The 23,147-nt window shown below is 41.9% G+C and overlaps 1 protein-coding gene across 1 annotated transcript in view; it reads right to left on the minus strand.

The window, feature by feature from the left end:
- The window catches only part of oprm1 (opioid receptor, mu 1), a 37,542-nt gene extending 27,525 nt beyond the window's left edge, over window positions 1-10,017 (minus strand). The window contains exon 1 of the mRNA XM_034101456.2: window positions 9,505-10,017. Within this exon, the coding sequence (XP_033957347.1) occupies window positions 9,505-9,779 (275 nt within the window). The 5' untranslated portion in view covers window positions 9,780-10,017. The remainder of the gene's footprint in view (window positions 1-9,504) is intronic.
- Window positions 10,018-23,147: the final 13,130 nt, after the last annotated feature.

Genomic DNA, 23,147 nt, shown 5'->3' on the forward strand with positions numbered 1-23,147 from the left:
ATTTGCAAATGATGGTGGAAAATAAGTATTTGGTCAATAACAAAAGTTCATCTCAATACTTTGTTATATAACCTTTGTTGGCAATGACAGAGGTCAAACGTTTTCTGTAAGTCTTCACAAGGTTTTCACACACTGTTGCTGGTATTTTGGCCCATTCCTCCATGCAGATCTCCTCTAGAGCAGTGATGTTTTGGGGCTGTCGCTGGGCAACACGGACTTTCAACTCCCACCAAAGATGTTCTATGGGGTTGAGATCTGGAGACTGGCTAGGCCACCCCAGGACCTGGATTTGGGATGATTGTCATGCTGAAAGACCCAGCCACGTTTCATCTGCAATGCCCTTGCTGATGGAAGGAGGTTGTCACTCAAAATCTCACGATACATGGCCCCATTCATTCTTTCCTTTACACGGATCAGTCGTCCTGGTCCCTTTGCAGAAAAACAGCCCCAAAGCATGATGTTTCCACCCCCATGTTTCACAGTAGCTATGGTGTTCTTTGGATGCAACTCAGCATTCTTTCTCCTCCAAACACGTCTAGTTGAGTTTTTACCAAAAAGTTCTATTTTGGTTTCATGTGACCATATGACATTCTCCCAATCCTCTTCTGGATCGTCTAAATGCTCTCTAGCAAACTTCAGACGGGCCTGGACATGTACTGGCTTAAGCAGGGGGACACGTCTGGCACTGCAGGATTTGAGTCCCTGGCGGCGTAGTGTGTTACTGATGGTAGCCTTTGTTACTTTGGTCCCAGCTCTCTGCAGGTCAATGACTAGGTCCCCCCGTGTGGTTCTGGGATTTTTGCTCACCGTTCTTGTGATCATTTTGACCCCACGGGGTGAGATCTTGCGTGGAGCCCCAGATCGAGGGAGATTATCAGTGGTCTTGTATGTCTTCCATTTTCTAATAATTGCTCCCACAGTTGATTTCTTCACACCAAGCTGCTTACCTATTGCAGATTCAGTCTTCCCAGCCTGGTGCAGGTCTACCATTTTGTTTCTGGTGTCCTTTGACAGCTCTTTGGTCTTGGCCATAGTGGAGTTTGGAGTGTGACTGTTTGAGGTTGTGGACAGGTGTCTTTTATACTGATAACGAGTTCAAACAGGTGCCATTAATACAGTTAACAAGTGGAGGACAGAGGAGGCTCTTAAAGAAGAAGTTACAGGTCTGTGAGAGCCAGACATCTTGTTTATTTGTAGGTGACCAAATACTTATTTTACCGAGGAATTTACCAATTAATTCATTAAAAATGTGATTTCCTGGATTCTTTCCCTTCATTCTGTCTCTCATAGTTGAAGTGTACCTAGGATGAAAATTACAGGCCTCTCTCATCTTTTTAAGTGGGAGAACTTGCACAATTGGTGGCTGACTAAATACTTTTTTGCCCCACTGTATATATACCCAGAGAGTGATAAAGCTGTGCTAAAAATGACAGATCTGTATATAAAGTGCTGTATGTTCCAGCCTTGGGCAACAACAGACCATTAAAAACAAGTATTACCAGCCATAAGATAATTAAATAAAGTACTTCTATCTTCGGTCTACATGAAAACGGATAGTTATTACTTTATTAGTGTTAATATGTTTGTATTTCCCTCATGGTAAAGGCTCAATTGAGGTAATCCCACAATATTGTTTTTCCCAAATTCTCTTGAAAATCATCTCAGTAAATGGAAGTCATTATTCAGCCGCCGCTGGGGATTCTTTGCAGGTGAAACAGATCCCAAATCTGCCTTAAATATTGGTAAATAGCCCCACACACACATTGTGAGTGGCAGTGGCAGACTAAATGAGATATCCACATTTGATCTGATGTAAAGTCTTTTAGAAATAGATTTTTCTTATTAAAAGTTCTGAAAAATTTGTATTTGGGTCGAATAGGATTGGGATATCTGAGGCAACGTCTTGAGTTGCTGGTAATGGCTTCTCATCACATTCTAAGATTGAGTTTTAGTAACCACTGCCAAATGACAAACTTGTTGAAATTGTTACAATTACAATGTGATCACAATTACACACATGACATCAATCTCAAAGTAAAAAGGTTTGGTGGCTCCCAAACTTTATTGACTTTTACTGTGGTGAGGCCATCGGTTGACCCCTTTGGGTGGTCTAGTTTGCTTGGCACTTTGCAACTGTGAGAGATTCTCGTGGTAATCCACGTTTAAGAAAAGATTAAAGGATGTATGGAAGGATTCAGGCAATTACAAGTAGGGGGGTGTAACAACATCGTCAAATAGATTTGTGAAATATGATATCTGATTCTGTTTTCTTCAAGGTTGTGTCTTCCTGGTCGAATGTACTTATTGTAAGTCGCTTTGGATAAAAGCGTCAGCTAAATGTAATGTAATGTAAATAGATACCCTCTGGGAGTTTGAAATGCCAACCGTGATGAAGATGGACATGTTTAATTGCACCTGTCATAGAGTATAACGAATCAGAAGTGGGGTAAGAGTGACTCACGTTTTAATGGACAGGAGGACAAAAGAGCCGAGAGCACTCATCAAAGAATCCGTCGTTAGTTTCCTCCTCTTTAGTTCATCATTGTCCCACAATTCTGTCGCAAACTGTTTCACAGCAGAACAGTGACTTTGGGTACATTCCTACAATTCAGAATTGTCATAAATGAGCAATATTTCCTTTTTGTCGTTATATCTTTTGTTTGTTTCCTGCAGTAACCTACGATAATGTCTCTACTGACAGTGGTGTTATTGTCCAGCAATGTTCAGTGGTGTTCAGATGCTCATTACACACACACATGCACGCACACACACACACACACACACACACACACACACACACACACACACACACACACACACACACACACACACACACACACACACACACACACACACACACACACACACACACACACACACACACGCACGCACACACGCACACACACTAGGGGTGCACGATATATCGTGTCGTGAAGATAACTGCGTTATTCACATTGCAGGACGTGGGATTATTTAATTTATTTTGTAATCTTTTTTAGGACGTGCGATATTAAATAGGCAAATTAACTCAAACACGTCATGTTACAATTATTTTTGCTGCTCGCTACAAAACGAAAACTGTCATGTCACTGTTCATGTCAGGGGTACTTGAGTGAGTGACATACAGGGTCTGCATGCACAGCAAACCACAACCATTCTTGATCAGATCACAGCAGGATAACCGAGCTAGCTCAGCTTGTTGCTCTGATAACTTAAGATCCAGAAGTCCGTGACTAAAATCCTTCATCGGGTTAAATATTGTTAAAAAAATACCAATTGTATAGCATTAAAGTTCAAGAAAGGATGGTTTGTGGACAAAAAAACAATATTTTCTTCAATTCCTGTATTTTTTTCACATCGCAATATATATCGCAGGGGAAGAAAATATCGCAATGTCAGTTTTTTCCAATATCGTCCAGCCCTAACACACACACACACACACACACACACACACACACACACACACACACACACACACACACACACACACACACACACACACACACACACACACACACACACACACACACACACACACACACACACACACACACACACACATACCATGTATACATCACTTCAGGGGACATTACATTGACTTACATGCATTTCCTGGAGACTTATCCTAACCTTAACCATAACCAACACATGCCTAACCCTAACCATAACCCTTACCCTCACGGCCCGTCCACACAGCGGCGTGCGTTGACGCTTCCCCATTCACTTTGAATGGGGTGACGTCACTTTTAGCCGAAATGCATCGTGGGAAGCGACGTGGAGCGTAGCTGGCGTGGCTCGCTGCAAAAGTTGAGCAATGTTCAACTTTTGACGCCTCGGCGAGGCGTCAGCCAATCGAATCATATGCCAGTACAAGCTCTAGCCAATCAAACCGCTGCTTGTGTGTCAGGGGCGGGAGATTCATGTGATTGGTTGTTGGTCGAGTTTCAGACACGCCCGCCGGCAAAAATGAAGTCCCAGTGGTTGATTTGTATGCATAAATCCCACTGTGCATACCCATGAACTCATTTGTGTTAATAAGGGAAAGCCATTCTCTTTAATCCCCCCCGCCTGCTTTAACTGTAGTTTATAATTAGAGTGTGTAAAGAAGACTTCTTGGAATGCAAAAGCAGAACCTGGGATAAAACAGATATTTTGTTTTGCATAAAGTATGACTGTTTTAGTTCGCTCTGCTTCACCATGCTATCGTTGTATAATCATTGAAAGGATTGGCCTTTTGCCAGCTATTATCCTTCCTCACGCACATACTGGCTCCTGCCTCAAGAGTTTCAATGTCAATAATTGAGGACAACATCTACAGTTCTCTCGTTATCTGAAGTGAAAAAGAGGCTTCTGCTATCTGAAATCAAATGATTATCGTCTTTATTGAGTCCATTTCCCTCTTTGTGCTTCCCTTTCTTTCTGAACGGAAATTGATACTGCATAATAACTCTTACTAGTCTGTTAACTTCAGCTATAATTTAGAAGTTCTTTATGCACAAAACAATTTAGTCTCCCTTTCACTTAAACTGCTTTTAGGAAGTGTGTGGTGTGCAATGGACTGGAGAAACAATTACAGCAAACCAATACCCTTTCACTCTATGGGTAAGCATGTCCTTTAAATTCACAACGACTTTTAGTTTGCTTACAATTGATTCAAACACCAGAGATGGTTTTAGGAAAAGTCTTTAAGCTCTCTGGATCTTATCTGAGCATTAGCCACGCTGTCGACAGCGCATTCGCAGAGTGCAGGTTAGTCGTTTGTCTATTTGTCATGTCAGGCAGCAGGAGCCATGAAAAAACCATGAAAGGGAAACATTAGCGGAGATATGACATTTGTCTTGTGAAGCAGATTGTGTTGACTCATCACAACACCATCTTTCATGTGACTGGGTTCAGATTCTCCCGTTAAGAGCAGGGACACCGATGTTTAGAAGGAGCAGGATCTTGGCCTTTTTCTTTTAAGTTGCAACAGAATTATACATTTGTTGTTTCCTACATGCCATACAAACAGCTGTTTACTGATATACTCAAAAGCCTCTTAAGCATAGAACGTTTTATAATTGATTCTGACTAACCAGGTAAAGATGGTCATCTAGTGCGTGCATGGTGGATGAAGGCAGGATTTGGGAAGGACGGGAAGTCATTTTGCACTCATCAAGCTCAAAACGCCTCCCATTGTTTCCATGGTAACAGGAAGCACTCTGCACTTGCAGCATATTCCTTGTGGAGCCAAGCCGTTTGCTGTTCAAACGCAATTTGTTTTTCCGATTGAGCGTGCAGACCTCTGGTTGTGTTTGTTTGCTCTCAAGAAGTTTGCGGATATGTAGAACGAGCAGGCGAGGGACAGCAGAAGGACAGAGACATAAAGAGTGAGAGAGAAACTTTTATGGCTTTAAGATTATCAGCACTCAGACAGTGAGTGGTAACACTTCTCATCCAATGCAGTCTCTATTTAATCAAGCAAAATGCATGGCTGTCAAGTGGAGATGAACAGTTCTAGATTAAAAGATTTCCATTTAACAGTAAATATCCATTGTGTGTCATTAGCTAAATGGGTGTGATCTGCCAACAGAGAGAGAACATACAATGATACAGACGGAAAAAATATAGAAGACTTTGAGGTTGAGGAAGTTAATGGCCCTGATAGATTGTGGTTCTCAGAGAAATGAGACACATCCTTCACCTTCCTCCTAATTCCATTAAATCCTCATTCCGGCAATTCAACCAAACTTTTCTCGGTCACAAACAAGCTCATAACCGTGAATGCTTCCACACACACACACACATACACACACATACACACACACACACACACACACACACACACACACACACACACACACACACACACACACACTGCTGGTTGAGTCAGTATCGTTTCGTTACCCTCGAGAGGATGCAGAGCGTGTCCTAAATCTGTTCCCACAAGATAGTCAAGGATGAGAGAGCTCGAGTAATGCCCTTCACATCTAACAGCAGCTTTGTAGATAAAGTACTTTGGAATACATAATGCCAGCTTGTATAATAACTCATACATCATAACACTCTTGTTCCCTAGCCAGACAGCTGAAGTCCTTAAAATGATGCCGGTGCATAAACAGAAGATACCTGAGGGTCCCAAAGGTGAAGCCAATGGGGAAATGCCTTAAACCTGCTTTATTTACATGGCCATCACAGAGGGAATCTACTGGTTTCAAAAGAAGTCAGATTGTATAGAAGACAATGAAAAAATAACTATTACTTTGGAATAAATTATTACTTCAGTGTACATTTTCCTATTGTGTTTTTTTGTAATCCAAAAGAAAATCGCTTTGTATGCTTTCGGCGTGGCGACCTTGTTTGACTACCGCGATGTTGTTGGGTCGGGGTGTTGTCTTTGTTTTTGTTATAGAACTTACTAGCTTACGATACTCAACTATACCCTTTTGTGTTCCAAATAAGATGAAAATCAATCACACCAACAAAGTGACTTTTACATACATTTAGGAACTCCTTATGTGAGGCTTTGCTGCGTTGCTGTAGGAGACGGTAAAAACCAATGAAAAATGTTGCATAACGTGAACCCTAAATGAATACCGACCGCTACATACTGTGACACTGTAGTCCGCCGGGCCTGCAATACACAAGCTGACAATCTCACAACTACACTGATTGAAGAGGTGGAGACGAAGTAGTGAAGAACCTGCATTCGTCCAGTACAATGAACGCAACAACGAGGCTGCTAACTCTCCCAGTGGGTGAACTGGGATTCAGTTCCTGTTTAGCGCATACGTTAGAGCTGGCGATACATCATGGATTTAATCTGATTGTGCCATTGATTATTGTTTCTGCTGGGCGGCTTCTTGGTTGCTTCAATTACTGCAGCCCTGTATGTAAGGTTGTCGGTTAACCAAGGTCAACTATCGATCAGGATAAATGTAATCTAATTTTGAACGTAGCATTGTGATGCCTTGTTTTGCTTTAGTGTCATGCTTTGAAGTTTTATATTGTATAGATATGTGTGTTGGTGGCCTTGGTGATGCTTATTCTGCAGTATGTTATTGACATAGATAAATAATGCTTGTTGCAACCGCATGTTGTCCGTAGCTCTTTTTGTATGTATTATTTGTCATTTCTGTTTATTTGTAATTGTATTGGATGTTGTCCTCACTTCTGGTTCATTCGAGTGATGCCATACTGAGGAAGGTGGTGTCATATTAGTAATTGATCAACAGTTTTATTAGCAGGCTTCAATGTCTGTGTTTACTGAAAAAGACTGCTTTCATCCTATTTTACTTTGACATGTCAATGCACTTTTAAAACATTTCTAGAAGTGCTATTTAATTCAATAGTTTCATCATACAACATCATTGTCTCATCTCCTTTTTACAAAATGTGGTTTTATATGTTCTGATTTACATTTCAACAGATTTTCTTTTTCCTTTTATTTGAGAACCTTGTTATACAAGTAGTTTGAATTTTACTTGAGGAAATTATTCTCGTACTGTTTCCATCTGTGGCCCAATAGGCCGCTCTGGCGTAAGTAATTTGGGGTAGAAAACATCCGGCATAAATGCAGTAACATCCTGCGTAGATGCGTGTCAGAATTCTTAAGCAAAAGAGAACTATTCGGGGACTGAGGAGATGATGTGTGCACTCTGGCAAATGAGCATTCATTTTGAACTGCATCTGACAGTGGACAAATGAGGAGAAATATTGGTGAAACAAGGTCATGATAATATATTATAGCAATAATAAAGAATATATTTTTTATTCTCCTCTTCAACTCCACTATCATTTATCTAATGATGGTGTTTTTTCAATTTCAAAGCCATTCAAAACCCCTTTTTCTGACAGGTTCAGCACAGCACATCGTACACTTGGCCACTCTCAACTGATTCTATTACACCTACAAAGTGGGTAATCACAAGTGGAAAATGGAGGTGGACCACTCAGATTTTTCTCAATTCTCCTCAGCGTTCCCATTGCTCACCATCGATCTTTTCCCTCTCAGGATTCCTCTCATGGCCAGGTTTGTTTTTCAGGTTCATCTCTCATGTGATTCTCCCACTGCTTCATCTATCTAGTGATTTGTAGTAGGCTACCTCAAACGGGGCCCATCTGAAATGGTTGCATCAGCCGGGGAGCATTTAACCAACATAAATGTTAAACTTTTATGTGTAATTAAAGTCACTACCTTTGAAATCCACACTAGGGGCTGGTGTTAATAGCCCAATATGTGATTGTAAATGTAACAATGTCTTAATGTAACCCAAAGGTCATTTATTTGGAGATATAGAGTTAGTCATTCATTTATTAAGACACTTTTAAACTAATAGACCATCCTAATACTGAGTGATTTCTCCCTGCAAGTGTCCTAAGCCAGCTGGTTTCTCTGGGTAATGAACAGAAGTTAATGTAGTGTACAAAATGACTGTGATCAGAAGAGATGAATGAGCAAGTGAAGTGTGGACCACTCACCATGTATTATTATTATCTCTGACTAATTGTGAAGGTTACAGAAGATATTTTTTAAATGATGTCCACAAGCAAGGCAAGGCAAGTTTACTTATAGCACCTTTCAACTCAAGGCAATTCAAAGCAAGTGCTTTACAAAAAATGAAAGACATTAAGAAAATGGCATTTAAAATCAGTCATTAAAAAGCAAAGACAATAAAATAAACATTAAAAGAAAAAATACATGGATAAAAGTTACAGTGCAGTTTAAGATGTGAATAGTTCAATTAAAAGCGACCACATTCGGCATTACAGTGGCCTAGATTTAGGAGGGGAAAGCAGTTGAATACATATAATTGAAGTCTCTGAAGTTGTCATGTAAAACAAAAATAATACTTACCACTATAGTATTATTTTTGTAGTAATGTGTTTGAAGTTGTGTTTAGAACTTTCATCACACAGATTGCATGGCAACAGCTTGATGTAAGACGATGTTCAAAACTGATTCAGGCCTCATCTAATTTACATTACATGCACAATAATGTACAAGGAAACAGGGCACTGCCACAGAGCATGAAGCCAGCAGCATCTGACTGGATATATGGTGCAGGCATAATGTTTTTGTCAAGTGCTCACATGATTTGCAGTTTTTTCAAGTTTTATTGTGGTAAATTGGACGAAGGAGACGGAGAGATACAGCGTTGTTTGCTGTTTCAACAGACAACATGTCATTCCTCTGTCTGTTTTTATGGATATTGGGTGCTTTCGGTATACATTTCATCTCCTTCTCCTCACTCGACTCGCTGTTTTGCGCGCTGGGGCAACTTGCTGTGAGGTTGGAGATATTGTACGCACACACTGCAGCTGAGCGTTGTCAACAGCACAGCATTCCCGTTCTCACATAAACACACGTGCACACCTATCTTTACAACATGATAAACACAGCAACAGGTCGCCGTACTGTCCTTTCTCACTTACACTCATGTAAGAGAAAAACAACTGTGTACTGTACTGTACTGTACTGTGTTACTGTATCACACACATTTTGTAAGAACTTTGCTGTCTTACCTGACGATGATATACATGACCAGCACGTTTCCAACTAGCCCCACCACGCACACTATGGAGTAGAGAGCGGTGATAACGATGGCTATGATGACCGGGTTGGTGTCGTCCTCTAGGCGGCGGGTCAGCCCTCGCTCCCCGTCGCATATCGCCTCCGCGATGCCGCTGGTGGTGTTGTAATTTTCGCTGCTGAAGTTCCCACAGAAGCTGCTGTTATTGTAAAGCATGGAGACCTGGCTCTGGAGGAGCGTTCCCGAGTTGTTGCTTGCGCTCTCCATGATCCTCGTGTGTTGTGTGGCGCACGGGAGTCTCGCCTGCCCTCGGGTGCCTGTCAGTGGACTGTGTGCCTGTGAAGCCCCGCTGGGTGCTGTTCTGTTGTTTTGCCTTCGCGAGCGCTGCGTTTCAGCCGCGGGACGCACCGCCAGTAAAGCTGACTGTGGTGAAGAATGTGAGCGCGTGCGATGAGGCGGGTGAACAACAGCATGCGCGAGTTTACTAACGACCCTCGCGCGGCAAACTGAGCCTGCACCGTACAGAAGCCACGACGTGAAAATTAGTTAGTTCGCTCCCTTCCTTTAATCCTGCCTAGGCTCCTTCCTCCCTTCTGTCCTCCCCTTTTGCTTCTTCTTCCTGGCTCATATCATTCCTCCCTTCCATCCATACTTTTTTCCTTCCTTGTTTTTTCACCTATCATTCCTTCTTCTCTTCTTTCCTCAAGGCATTTTTCCCGTTTTCACTGATCTTTGTTCATCCCTTAATTATTTCCCTCCTTTTCTCCCCCTCTTGCTTCCATCCTCTTTTTTTAGGGGGCAATGTATGGAAGCATACTAGACCTATACTACATGTTTTACATGTGAAACATCCGACAGCACAAGAGAACATTAAATATGTTGGATAATAAAACACCACGACAGCAGCAAGTAGGAAAAGGGACAGTGATGCACGATGACAAGGAGTCCTGGGATTATCTGTCAAGTTATCCGTGCATATACGTGTAGCGATTTGATGAGTCTCCTCAGTCCTGATTTTGGTTTCCTGTGCTGTATCCTAATCAGTGAAGCCAAGCGCGGGAATGTAGCACAGTGTAATCCAATAGGGATTGATTTTAATCAAGATAATGTCTCTGCTTGTCTCATTACAGTTTCAGAGAGGCGCAAAATGGGCAAAGATCATTTACTAAACGTGCTGGGGGCCTGTTTGGTGTGCAACTGTTCAACATAACCAGTACTCAAAGTCATTATTATAAATGGGTTTTTACAGTCCCTTCAATCAACAAAATTCCCACAAAAAATCTTGTTAGCTAATGGTATTATGTGTGAAAGCAGATTAAACCTGAACAGCGGCAGGACTTTAAAGCTTTAATGTTGCAGATTAGCAGAGATAATCACATCACTTTAAATGCATAGGGATGTTTTCAAATACCCAAAACAGGGTTTCATTTAGTTGGGATGTTGCAGCTACCCTTCTGTTCTTTCACACAAAGAAATATGTCCTTTCAGTTCTCAGCTTGATATTTTACAAGGTAGATTTACTTATGTGGCTTATGATTGAGCAGTCTTTGAAAAAGGTCAACTTCCATAGGCCTACTGTGTTTTGTGCCGATAGGTATATACAGTATGATTCATCAGTGTGGGATGTAGGCGCTACGAACAGAGCACAGATGGTCTTCAAATTTCAAGGACAGATTCTGACCCTTCAAGAGTCAAGACTGTCTTAACACTACAGGGAATTTCCTACGGAGAATACTGTAACCTTTGGAAATACACACTTCAATTGTTTGTAAGGAATGAAGAAGATAAGGACTGTGTATTTCTCCCTTGCACACTTTACAAATGTATCTCTTAATAGCAAAGCTTTATAGGAAACATTTGGTCATATATTTAGTAATGTTTCTATAGAGTTGAAGCACCCTAGGGAGTTTACATCCTACAGGTAAAACGTACTTTCAATGCTTAATTTCTGGAATCTTTGACCCAGAATCCACTAAAATGTAATTCATCGCATTGTAGAGAAGGCTTTGAAACCCCTTCATCTAGGTGATAAATATGTAACTTAGTTGTTAAACATTTTCTTACATTACAATGTTTTGTGTAGCTCATAAGTAAAGATGGGTTCACTCCATGCCGACAAGGTTGCTTTGGCAGAGGGGGGATAAGTAGGAGAATCTCTATTCTTAGAACCATATTCCAAAGTTTTGGATGGGTCTGCGCGATATGATTGTTAAGTGCTATACTTAGAAAAGTATTCTCGTGGTCAACAAAAACAGGTCAGCGGGACATGAGAGTTTCGAGAAACAAAGATTGAATCAGTGCCAGAGATAGTCTGCGACACTATGAACCATGGGAATGGTTTCAAACTAAGACTAGGGAATCATCAGGAAGATCATTTAGATGTTCTTGCCATGACAAAACTTATCATACGACATTACGTATGCCAGTGGGTGGGGAAAAGCAGTATATATGTGTGTGATATTTGTATTATCAAGGGCTCTTGTTATTGTCGCTGTGTTGTACCATATTTTAAACTAAAACCCGTCGGGCTTCACTCTTCAGATCTGCCTCTTGTCTAATTTTTTTTTTTTCACAACAGGCTTTGCATTAATGATAAAATAGAAATACTATACATTAAAACAGGTTTACTTTAAAGGAACCTTTAACACCTGCTGAAATAAAACTTGAAAAATAACAAATAATTCCACCACTGCTTCAACTCTTTTAATGTACATTTGCGAATGCAAGTATTCCAATAAGACATTACAAAATGATTTGTTGAGTTTTCAAAAAAAGTGGCAGGAATTACAGAAATGCATTGAAGTCTATTTTCGCACTCTGTCATTCCCACAGAGATACTTGAGTAAGCAATTTGCCTGAGGAGCTGTTGATGCGGGATGCTGTAGTGAAAGTCACTCTCATATTGATATTCCTTGAAGCGCTGCCAGCACGTATTTCGGGTGCAGCAGTTGGAGCTATGGGGGTTTAGCCTGTTGCCATGGTGAGATGAACACTGCCTGTCACAGTAACAACACCCTCACAGTCTCTAAAGGTAAGCTGTGTGGGTTTCTACAGCATGCAGGTATTTTCCAGTGGAACTTGGATTATGGCAGACAATAAGCTTTTCAGCAAACAGCTTTGTTCAGAAGGAAAATCTTCATAAAGGAACACCACTTTTATGAATGTTAAGTGTTAATCCATTTGCCAGAAATCTTTAAATAAACTACACCAAAGCCAAAGCTTGAAACTCAAGGGACTATTCTGCTCATTTTCATGTTCAGGCTTAATATTGTGCCTATCACGTACTATGTGTTGAAACGCTAGCCAATGGAATTGCACGTATTACGTGGTGATGTCACAAAGTAATGGAAATAAACAGAGGAGTCCAATGGAGGCGTTTCAGGCGAGGGGGGGGGGGGTGAGGTAGAAACTCCCTCTGGACGGAGATTTTTAGCCTTTGAAGACCATACATGCACAAAAACCTACAGGAAAGGGAAACCCCAAAAAGCACAATAGTGCCCCTTTAAAGCACTCAGTCTTTGTCTATTAAATAATTTGTAAATGTACGGTAGTGTGACTCATTCAGTTCTGCTAAACTCTTACACCATTCCTGGTTCTTTATATCTCTTTACTGGTTCTAAAACGCTTTACGAATAACTTTGAATGCACTTTTGCAGCTTTTGACAACTATATAAAAATCTGGCAAACAGCATAGATATGTGAAGCCAACGAACTGATCTGAGGCCAAAGTGTGGGTGTAGTAGTTAAAATTACCGCAGATTGATTTAATGGGTCAAGAGGAACAGAGTCTATAAAAAGTATGATTGCATCCGACAAGCAGACAAGCAGCACTGATAAAAGAGGGACAGTGGAGGAAAGTCAACCCAATGGATGAAACAGAGGCATTTAACCAAAAGAGCCAATCGGAAGGAAATAAATGAATCTTTGCGAATGTGATGATATTCCAGGTTATTTTCTACTACAGTCGAGAGTTTAGTCTGAACTGTTTGAACTTCTGTATTATTCATGCGACCTGATACAAATGATTCTTTGACATAATGTTACATTTTATCTTTGCTACAACTCTTTATTGGCTCTTGAAGCTCATGTATCACAAGAAGACTCCAGACTGTTAAACTCTAAACATAACGTTTATTTTGCTCAAATATAACTTCAAAACTAAATAGTTGTGTCAATGCAATATGTGTTATCATATATTCACAGTATTGTATTAAGATAATGCACCAGTCAAAACCCTCAAAATCTGATAAGGAAAACAAATAAACAGTTGTATACATCTTTAAACATTATTTGATGGTAGTGTTTTAAATATTTCACAATTGTTTATTGGATCCTATAAGATATGATAGCTTTGTACTTTGGTCAAATCAAGCTATTTTAAGAAGAGGGGCATGATTTTGAGTACTGTTTTTTGGGGGAGATTTTGGAAGCTTGGACAGAATGTTTAAACATTTTTTTTTAGAGATTTGACAAACTGATCTATAACTTCAGTAATCATAAATGACAGCTGAGTTTTTTGTTGAGCCGCTCGATAACCAAGCAATTTAGAGTAATAACACCCTTCTATGTATGTCTAGTGTTGTTTGCAGAAGGTGTGGGGACTGGCTTCTGGTTAGTATTGAACGCAGCTCGGTGTATTTCTGAACCTGGCCAATTAGGATGTTACAACTCCCTTTCTTTAGCGCTCACGAGAGCCAGTACATTGTACAGCTAGGGCTCTCTGATTCTTACTTGACTTATTGCAAACCTAATTTCAGATGTGCAGAAACTCTTGTCTATACGCCCCTTTGCGACTTTACTACCTGCAACATGTATTTGTACAATTATTTGACATGTGAAAGCAAACAAGAATAGAATATAAACAAGTGAGGACAAATCTAATACGAGGACAATATATAGTCCGTATTATATCACACAAGTGAAACTGAAAGATTGTGGTAAAAGGTTGTCCACTTTTTAAATAATGTATGTAAGAAATGTTACTTTAAAAGGATGTCTTAACTACAGTCATGACAGATTGACGTTATTGTTAACTGGGAGATACTTTGAGAGCAATTCACAATACACAAAGGGAGAAAATCAAAGGCACCAAAAAACAAAAGGTACAAATTGTAACATTTACGAAATAAAGGGTACAAAAATGAATAGATCTGGATCATACATAATGTGAGATCCTGTATTTTTGCAATTCAGTATCCAGGTTGCAGTTTACTTATTCACGAGTGTAATAATAATATGGACAGCTGTTATGTTGCACATATTGTAATGATAACACAATTTACATTATCTAAAGAAATCAACGAGTCAGCAAACGTTGATAAAACATCTGAACATCAATCAAGTGCAACAACACAAGACAATCTTATTGTCATTAACTGCATGGTTTTAAACACTGGGATGGTTTGTTTTGGAGAGAAGTATAGACCCCTGTGGATTATTGGGTTTCATTCAATAATACATATATAAATTACAATGTAAGGCAAACAAATCAACTACAGCAACACAGCTGGGATTTTAATAGGATTGAATAAAACATTCAAATTGCCCTGAGGATAAAAGAGTTGTCAGTATAGACTCTGCATGCAATTCCTTTTTGCCAAACACATTGAAAAGAAAATGCATTTTCCAAGCACAGCGCAAATAAAGCCGGCACCTGCAAAATAATCAAATCATTTTTAGTGTGGTCATTAAGCGTGGTCATTAAGATTATAGATTAAAAGAAAACAGAAAAGCATTTTAAGTGGGTTTGATAACCTAGTAAGGGTCTTCTGAAAGGGATCAAAGGATCTTGATCACTCTGACAAACGGTGTTCCTGCTCATTAGTGACTTCCTCGGTGCACATTATCCCATTTATTAGTTGGCCACATACTAAATAAACCGACCGTTTGACTTTATCCAAGTCTGTTCACATTTTCTTTTCCACTAACAAGATTTATTTGACGTCTGTTAACCTCTTTTCTTGATCCTCCTTAGCAACGGTCATTATTTAGCTTAGCAGCGGTGTGTTATCGAGTGTTAACAACCTCTGAAATGTCCAAATTGACCAATCAGAATCGAGTATTAAACTAATCTGTGTAATAAAAAGAAATACAGTACAGTGTAAATCATACCTAAAGGCCCAGACACACCAACAGACATGAAAGAACTAGTAACAACAGAGCCTGTAGCTAATACAAGGTCAAGAAGAGAACATGAGATTAAGGACTTTAATTTACTGTTCTTATGAGTTTTCTATTCCCTGAGCTGTTAATTGTCTCAGGTTGATTTCCTTGTTTAAAATCATAACCACGAGTTCTATCATATTGTGTGTTGACCTGTCTTACACTAGGTCTTAGACATTTTGGAGAAAACTGCCCTTTGAAAGTCGCCTCAGGCAGCTTTTACTTCCTCTGCTTCAACAGATTGATGGATCCTCACTTTGATGGAATATTTTACACTCACTGAAGTGAGGGTGACAGAAAATGTTGACATTAATTGCCACTTATGATAAAATATGTGACCACCACATTATGATGAGCGGCTGTAATAAAACAATGTGAATGATAGAGGGAAGGAATGTTCAATGCTTGAGTAATGTAATAAATTAAAGGATATCACTTATATACTAATAAAGGGCTGGCTTACCTAAAGCCAGTTGAGTAGCACTTGAAATATTTTTGCTCTATGAAACCTGATGTACTTATATTATTCTGTTTTCTTCAAGTTTGTATTTTGTTGGTCGAACACACTTATTGTAAGTCGCTTTGGATAAAAGCGTCAGCTAAATGTAATGTAATGTAATATCATATTAACCCAAATGGCTCTTTGAGATAAAGAACTCACAGAAAAGCTGTGTTTCGGCTGTAAAAATGTATATTCAATTCTGCAACCTATTACTCAAAATGTTAATGAAATCCAGTACTGCTCCTCCCCCCTCCTCCACTGTAATCACTCTTAGGTGAAAGTTATACTGCTGTGTTACTGATCGCAGAGTCACACTCCTTTGACAGTAAGTGGCGTGACTCTGATCGAGTGGCTGTTGAAGTGTTAACTTCTATCACATTACTGGCATGGCATGGCATCAACGCACATGTGGGCAATGATGGAGACACTTGGAGGGGCGTGATTGGGAGGAACGGCCCCCCTGATCTGAACCGTAGTGGTGGTTTGTTACTGGACTTCTGTGCTAGTCATGGATTGGCCATAACAAACACCGTGTTCGAACATAAGGATGCTCATAAGTGTACGTGGTACAGAGTCCTGCACGGGTCTGATTTTCAAGACCCGCTCCCGCCCCACACCCGCGACGTGCAATACCGAACCCGCCCCGCTACCCGCACATATTGCCAATTAGTTCCGCAACCCGACCCGACCAGTCGGCACAAGATCCGCGACCCGACCCGAACCCGCATATATATGAGCAGTGAAAACGTGCAATTATTAACACACGCAGTTGCATATTTGTCTCAAAAAGCGTGGGATGTTGGTTATTTTCTCCATCTAGGAACCAAAAGGCCTCCAGACGTTGGATTTCGCTCTTGAGGAAGTGTTATTGAAAATGCTGTATTCTCCGCTAGAGAGCTTCACCTCAGCCATTTCGAATGTGGCGCGCTCAGCAGCAGATTGATGTGCTGCAGAGGTTATGATTATGCGCGGTCCCGCGGGGGAGAGGTCTGAGGATTTAAACATTAAACTGAATTATCATTATTTCAATATATTTATTATGCAACACCCGCGACCCGACCCGCATCATCTTTGTTTACCCAGAACCGAACCCGGAAAAAAGCGTTTGAAAAAATACCACCCGCGAATCACCTTTTTTGCGGGTCACCCGTCGGGTACCTGCGGGTACCCGACCCGATGCAGGACTCTGACGTGGTACCAGAGCACCCTAGGCAGAAGGTCCATGATTGACTTCGTTATCGTATCATCGGACCTGAGCGCATATGTTTTGGACACTCGGGTAAAGAGAGGGGCGGAGTTGTCAACTGATCACCATCTGGTGGTGAGTTGGGTCGAGTGGCGGGGGAAGCCTCTGGATAGACCTGGTAAGCCCAAAGGTGTAGTTCGGGTGAACTGGGAACGTCTGGAGGAGGCCCAAGTTCCGGAGGCCTTCAACTCACACCTCCGGCGGAGCTTTTCGGTCATTCCTGTGGAGGTTGGGGACATTGAACCAGAGTGGTCGGTGTTCAAAGCCTCTATTGCCGAAGCCGCGGCGGGGAGCTGTGGTCTCAAGGTCCTAGGTGCCTCAAGGGGCGGTAACCCTCGAACCTCCTGTTGGACACCGGTGGTCAGGGAAGCCGTCCGACTGAAGAAGGAGGCCTTCAGGGATTTGTTATCCCGGGGGACTCCCGAGGCAGTTGCAAGGTACCGACAGGCCCGAAGGACAGCAGCCTCAGCCGTGGCCGAGGCAAAGCAGCGGGTGTGGGAGAAGTTCGGAGAGGACCCGACAACTCCGAACCCGACAACTCCGAACCCGACAACTCCGCCCTCTATGTTAGAGGCAGAGCTGGAGTATGACGGGGGATCAACACCAATCTCCCGGGGGGAGGTCACTGAGGTCGTCAAACAACTCCACAGTGGCAAAGTCCCGGGGGTGGATGAGATCCGCCCGGAAATGCTGAAGGCTCTGGGTGTTGAGGGACTGTCATGGTTGACACGTCTCATCAACGTTGCGTGGAAGTCGGAAACAGTACCGAAGGAGTGGCAGACCGGGGTGGTGGTCCCCCTTTTCAAAAAGGGGGATCAGAGGGTGTGTGCCAATTACAGAGGCATCACACTACCCAGCCTCCCCGGGAAAGTTTACTCCAAGGTACTCGAAAGGAGGGTCAGGCCGATTGAGGAGGAACAATGCGGATTCCGTCCTGGTCGTGGAACGATGGATCAGCTTTTTACTCTCGCAAGGATCCTGGAGGGGGCCTGGGAGTATGCTTATCCGTTCTACATGTGTTTTGTAGACTTGGAGAAGGCGTATGACCGGGTTCCCAGGGAGTTACTGTGGGAGGTGCTGCGGGAGTATGGGGTGAGGGGGTCTCTACTCAGGGCCATCCAATCTCTGTACTCCCAAAGCGAGAGCTGTGTCCGGCTCCTCGGCAGTAGGTCGGACCCATTTCCGGTGAGGGTTGGCCTCCGCCAGGGCTGCGCTTTGTCACCAATCCTGTTTGTAATATACATGGATCGGATTTCGAGGCGTAGTCGTGGGGGAGGGGTCTGCAGCTCGGTGGACTAAGGATTGCACCACTGCTTTTTGCAGATTATGTGGTTCTTCATCGGTCTACCTTCAGCACTCACTGGATCGGTTCGCAACCGAGTGTGAAGCGGCTGGGATGAGGATCAGCACCTCCAAATCTGAGGCCATGGTTCTCAGCAGGAAACCGATGGACTGTCCACTCCAAGTAGGGAATGAGTCCTTACCCCAAGTGAAGGAGTTCAAGTATCTCGGGGTCTTGTTCTCGAGTGAGGGAACAATGGAGCGTGAGATGGGCCGGAGAATCGGAGCAGCGGGAGCGGTACTGCAGTCGCTTTACCGCACCGTTTTCGTTCCTACCCTCACCTATGGTCATGAAGGATGGGTCATGACTGAAAGAACGAGATTGCGGATACAAGCGGCCGAGATGGGTTTTCTCCGCAGGGTGGCTGGTGTCTCCCTTAGGGATAAAGTGAGAAGTTCGGTCATCCGGGAGGGACTCGGAGTTGAACCGCTCCTCCTTCGCGTCGAAAGGAGCCAGTTGAGGTTGTTCGGGCACCTAGTCAGGCACCTCGGAAAAAAAGAAGAGTTATTACGTCACAGCGTATACTTCAGCGGAATATCAAAACAACGGCCCGGGGTGCAAAACTCATCAATGACAGCGACACTCTACCACACAAAACAACACCATTTATATAAACACCTGTCATGACAGGGCACCCACAGCCAAGTAACAATTACAAATGAATTAAGTCGGCACGGCGGCCCACATTGAAAATGACTTAGGCCTGATGATCAAATCACTCAAACACAAAGTCCATCCTCCTGTCCTTTTGGATGAAGCACTTGCATCAGCTGATCCTTTGCCACTCAATCTTGAAAATGACTCGGTTAATAATTTCCCCACGATGTCATCACTATCACTGAAGTGAGCCATCATGAACGAATTTATGCTAATTATAAATCTATCGATCATAAATCTATCGTTTAGATTTATGAATCGAAAATAATAAAAGTAGGGTAGACATGTGGATATTATCCGGCTGAACAAAACGTGCATTTATCTAACAGGTTCGTTTTCCACAGACCTTATTTCGAGCTATTTTCCAAAATCCTCTGGAGAAATCCCACTGCTTTCTGTCGAGGAGGGAATCCGAGTGAAGCTTACTTCCGCGTTTTAGGACGCGTCACTGCACCACTTGCACATAGACCTCACAGCGGGCGGAACTTGTCAGAAAGTCCGCGAAAATAAAGCCCGCCCATTTAGAGGGAAGATATGATTGGTCAATTGTACTGTCATTTGACATTACTCTCTCGTTGAGTTACCTCGGTCGGGCCCTCTGTGAATGTAGAGAGGGACCAACAAGCCCTCCCGTCTTCACATAACTCGCAGAGACGGCATTTAACCCTTCACATTCTAACAGAAACTGAACAGGCAGATTCAAAGGATTTATTTCTTTGAAATATTATTTTGAATACAATTAAATCAAGTTATTTTGGTAAAACTAATGAAAAATGTAACAACAACAAAATATTTTTAAAAATATTAAAAATAAAATTTTAGTTTTTTAATGTTTTCAAATATTATTTTTTCGAATATCTTAGGCCCTCACAGAGGGCCTAGAGGGCCCTGACGGCTCGCCACTGGAGCTGGTTGATGTGGCCAGGGAAAGGAAAGTGTGGGGCTCCCTGCTGGAACTGCTACCCCCGCGACCCGACCACGGATAAGCGGGAGAAGATGGATGGATGGCATGGACATGCTCCTCTTGGACACAATTGACCATTATCATCTATCCCTGGCAGTCAGGCTAGGTTGTAGCAATTCCCTTTTGTGTATTATCCTGCACTCTTTGTTTTGTGGTAATTCAAGTTTTGGAACAGAAGAGTCTACAGTAATGCTATCAGATATAGTATGGCTCTTCTAAGGTACGGTGGTGCTCTTAATGTACATGTTCACAATATCATTGCTAACAAGCTTAGGCTGATCAGTTTTTCAGGAATTTGGTCATAGTCAGAACTCAGTGTTAAATGAAGGGTTGAAATGTTGACCTGATGATGACGCCAGCGGTCGGGAACCTATGGCTCGCGAACCATATATGGCTCTTCCGGTGACGGCATATGACTCCCAGACAATTTTGAGTTTGAAAAAAAAGTTTGGAACTGATTTTAAAATACTTGTGATATTTCTTAATAATACTGTGTCATTTTAAAGTAAACAGAAATTAGTTTTGAAGATAAATGTCATGAGTCACGGGTCACCCGTGGGTCGGGTCGGGAACCAATGGCTCGCGAGCATGTCCGGGTCATTTTAAAGGTGAAGAAATCAAGTTTATCCGCTTCAACCCTTGTAACGGAAAAGATGGCGAAAAGAAAAAAAGACGATGATTACCGTGCATTCCAGGCTGCGTGGACAGAGGAATTTGCATTTGTGGAGAGAGCAGGATCTGCGGTATGTCTAATATGCAATGATAAAATTGCATCGATGAAACGGTCAAATATAAAGTGGCACTTCGATACGCACCATGCTTCATTTGCATCGAAATATCCAGCGGGGGACAGCAGGAAAAAGGCATGCGAGGAGCTACAGCGGAGAGTGCAGACGAGTCAGCAGCAACTACGTGTGTGGACCAAGCAAGGTGACGGGAATTCCGCTAGCTTTGCCGGTGCTTTGGCAATAGTAAGGAATGGAAAGCCATTCACAGATGGCGAGTATGCCAACACATTCATGCTTGATGTGGCCAATGAACTGTTTGATGACTTCCCAAATAAAGACAAGATAATCAAACGAATAAAAGACATGCCCTTGTCAGCAAGAACTGTGCACGCTCGTAGCATCATGATGGCAAATCAAGTCGAGGAAAGGTTCAGGTTCAGGTTATTTATTTGTACCCGTAGGTAGATTCTGTTTGCAGAGAAAAATACAAGGGTTTCCATCCTGACACTAAAACAAACACAAACAACAGACACATCTCTAATAAAGGACTTGTAAAAGTACAAGTATACCCTGCTCAACCAAATCTCAAAAATATTTAAAAAACATTTTAAGAAGGAAAACACTAGTACAAACATGGACATTCAAAATTCACAATTCAAAATTAAATAAATAAATAAAAATAGGCATCTGTGGTGACGCTCCTATGATGTGTTAATGTGTGCAATAGCTGCTGGGATAAAACTGTTTTATACCGCTTCGTTCTACTCCTTGGGACAAGTAACCTCCGGCCCGAAGGAAGAAGCTTGAATTCTGAGTGCAGAGGGTGGGAGTCATCGTCTAATATGGAGCTGGATAACCGCTGTAACTGCCTGAGGTACAGGGTCTCCAGGTTTAGCTGTGGCTCACCAATCAGCCTGCTGGACCACTTTATGATCTGACTCAGAGAGTTTCTGCTCTTCAAAGTCAGGTTACCAAACCATGACATTAGTGAAAAAGACAGAATTGACTCGATAAAAGCACGATAAAACATAATCATCATGGTTTTGTCAATGTTAAAATAGGACAGTTTCCTAAGACAATACAAACGCTGGGTGCCCCCTTTCGCACACAGCTTCACAGTTTGGATCAGAGCTCAATTTTGAGTCAATAATTGTCCCGAGATATTTGTATGATTGCACAAATTCTACATTCTGATTCTGGATTGTTAAGACTTCATGTATGTGGGGATGTCTTCTAAAATCAATGATCATGTCCTTGGTTTTGCTTATGTTCAGTTGCAGATAGGACTCCTCACACCACCTGACAAAGTCGTCAACGACAGGGCCGTGGCTGGTCTCATTGTCCTGGAGCCTACTAACAATTACAGAGTCATCTGCATACTTTAAAATAGTCCTATTTTCCCACCTACTTTGACACATATTAGTGTAAAGTATAAATAATAGTGGTGAAAGGACACATCCTTGTGGGGAGCCAGTGGAGGAGCTGACTTGATCAGATAAGGTCCCATTCACCCTCACTCTTTGTGTCCTATTGGTTAAAAAATCAAGAATCCAGCCCATAAGATTATTGCTTATTTCAAATTGTTCTAAAAGTCTGCCAATTAGAATATGAGGTTGAATTGTGTTAAAAGCAGATGAAGAATCAACAAATAAAAGTCTAGCATGAGATCCAATTCCCTCCAAGTGTTTAAAGAGTAAGTTAAATAAGGTGACCGTGGCATCCTCCACTCCTCTGTGTGGCCTGTAAGCAAACTGCATGGGATCGAGTGCATGCTCCGTCTTCCTTAAGATTTCTGCTCTGACTAGTTTTTCCAATGTCTTCATTAGAATTGATGTAAGTGCAACTGGTCTAAAATCGTTAAGAGTTTTGGGGCCTCTGGATTTGGGAACAGGGACTACCACAGGCATCCTTCCAAACCTTTGGCACATGCTGTGTCTGTAAAGACATATTAAAAATGTAGTGGAACACAGGGCTAAGTTCTTTTGCGCAAAGTTTAGTAAACGACCGCAGATGTTGTCAGGTCCATGACTCTTA

Source organism: Pseudochaenichthys georgianus, chromosome 15 (genome assembly GCF_902827115.2).
Source record: "Pseudochaenichthys georgianus chromosome 15, fPseGeo1.2, whole genome shotgun sequence".
Lineage (NCBI taxonomy): Eukaryota > Metazoa > Chordata > Actinopteri > Perciformes > Channichthyidae > Pseudochaenichthys > Pseudochaenichthys georgianus.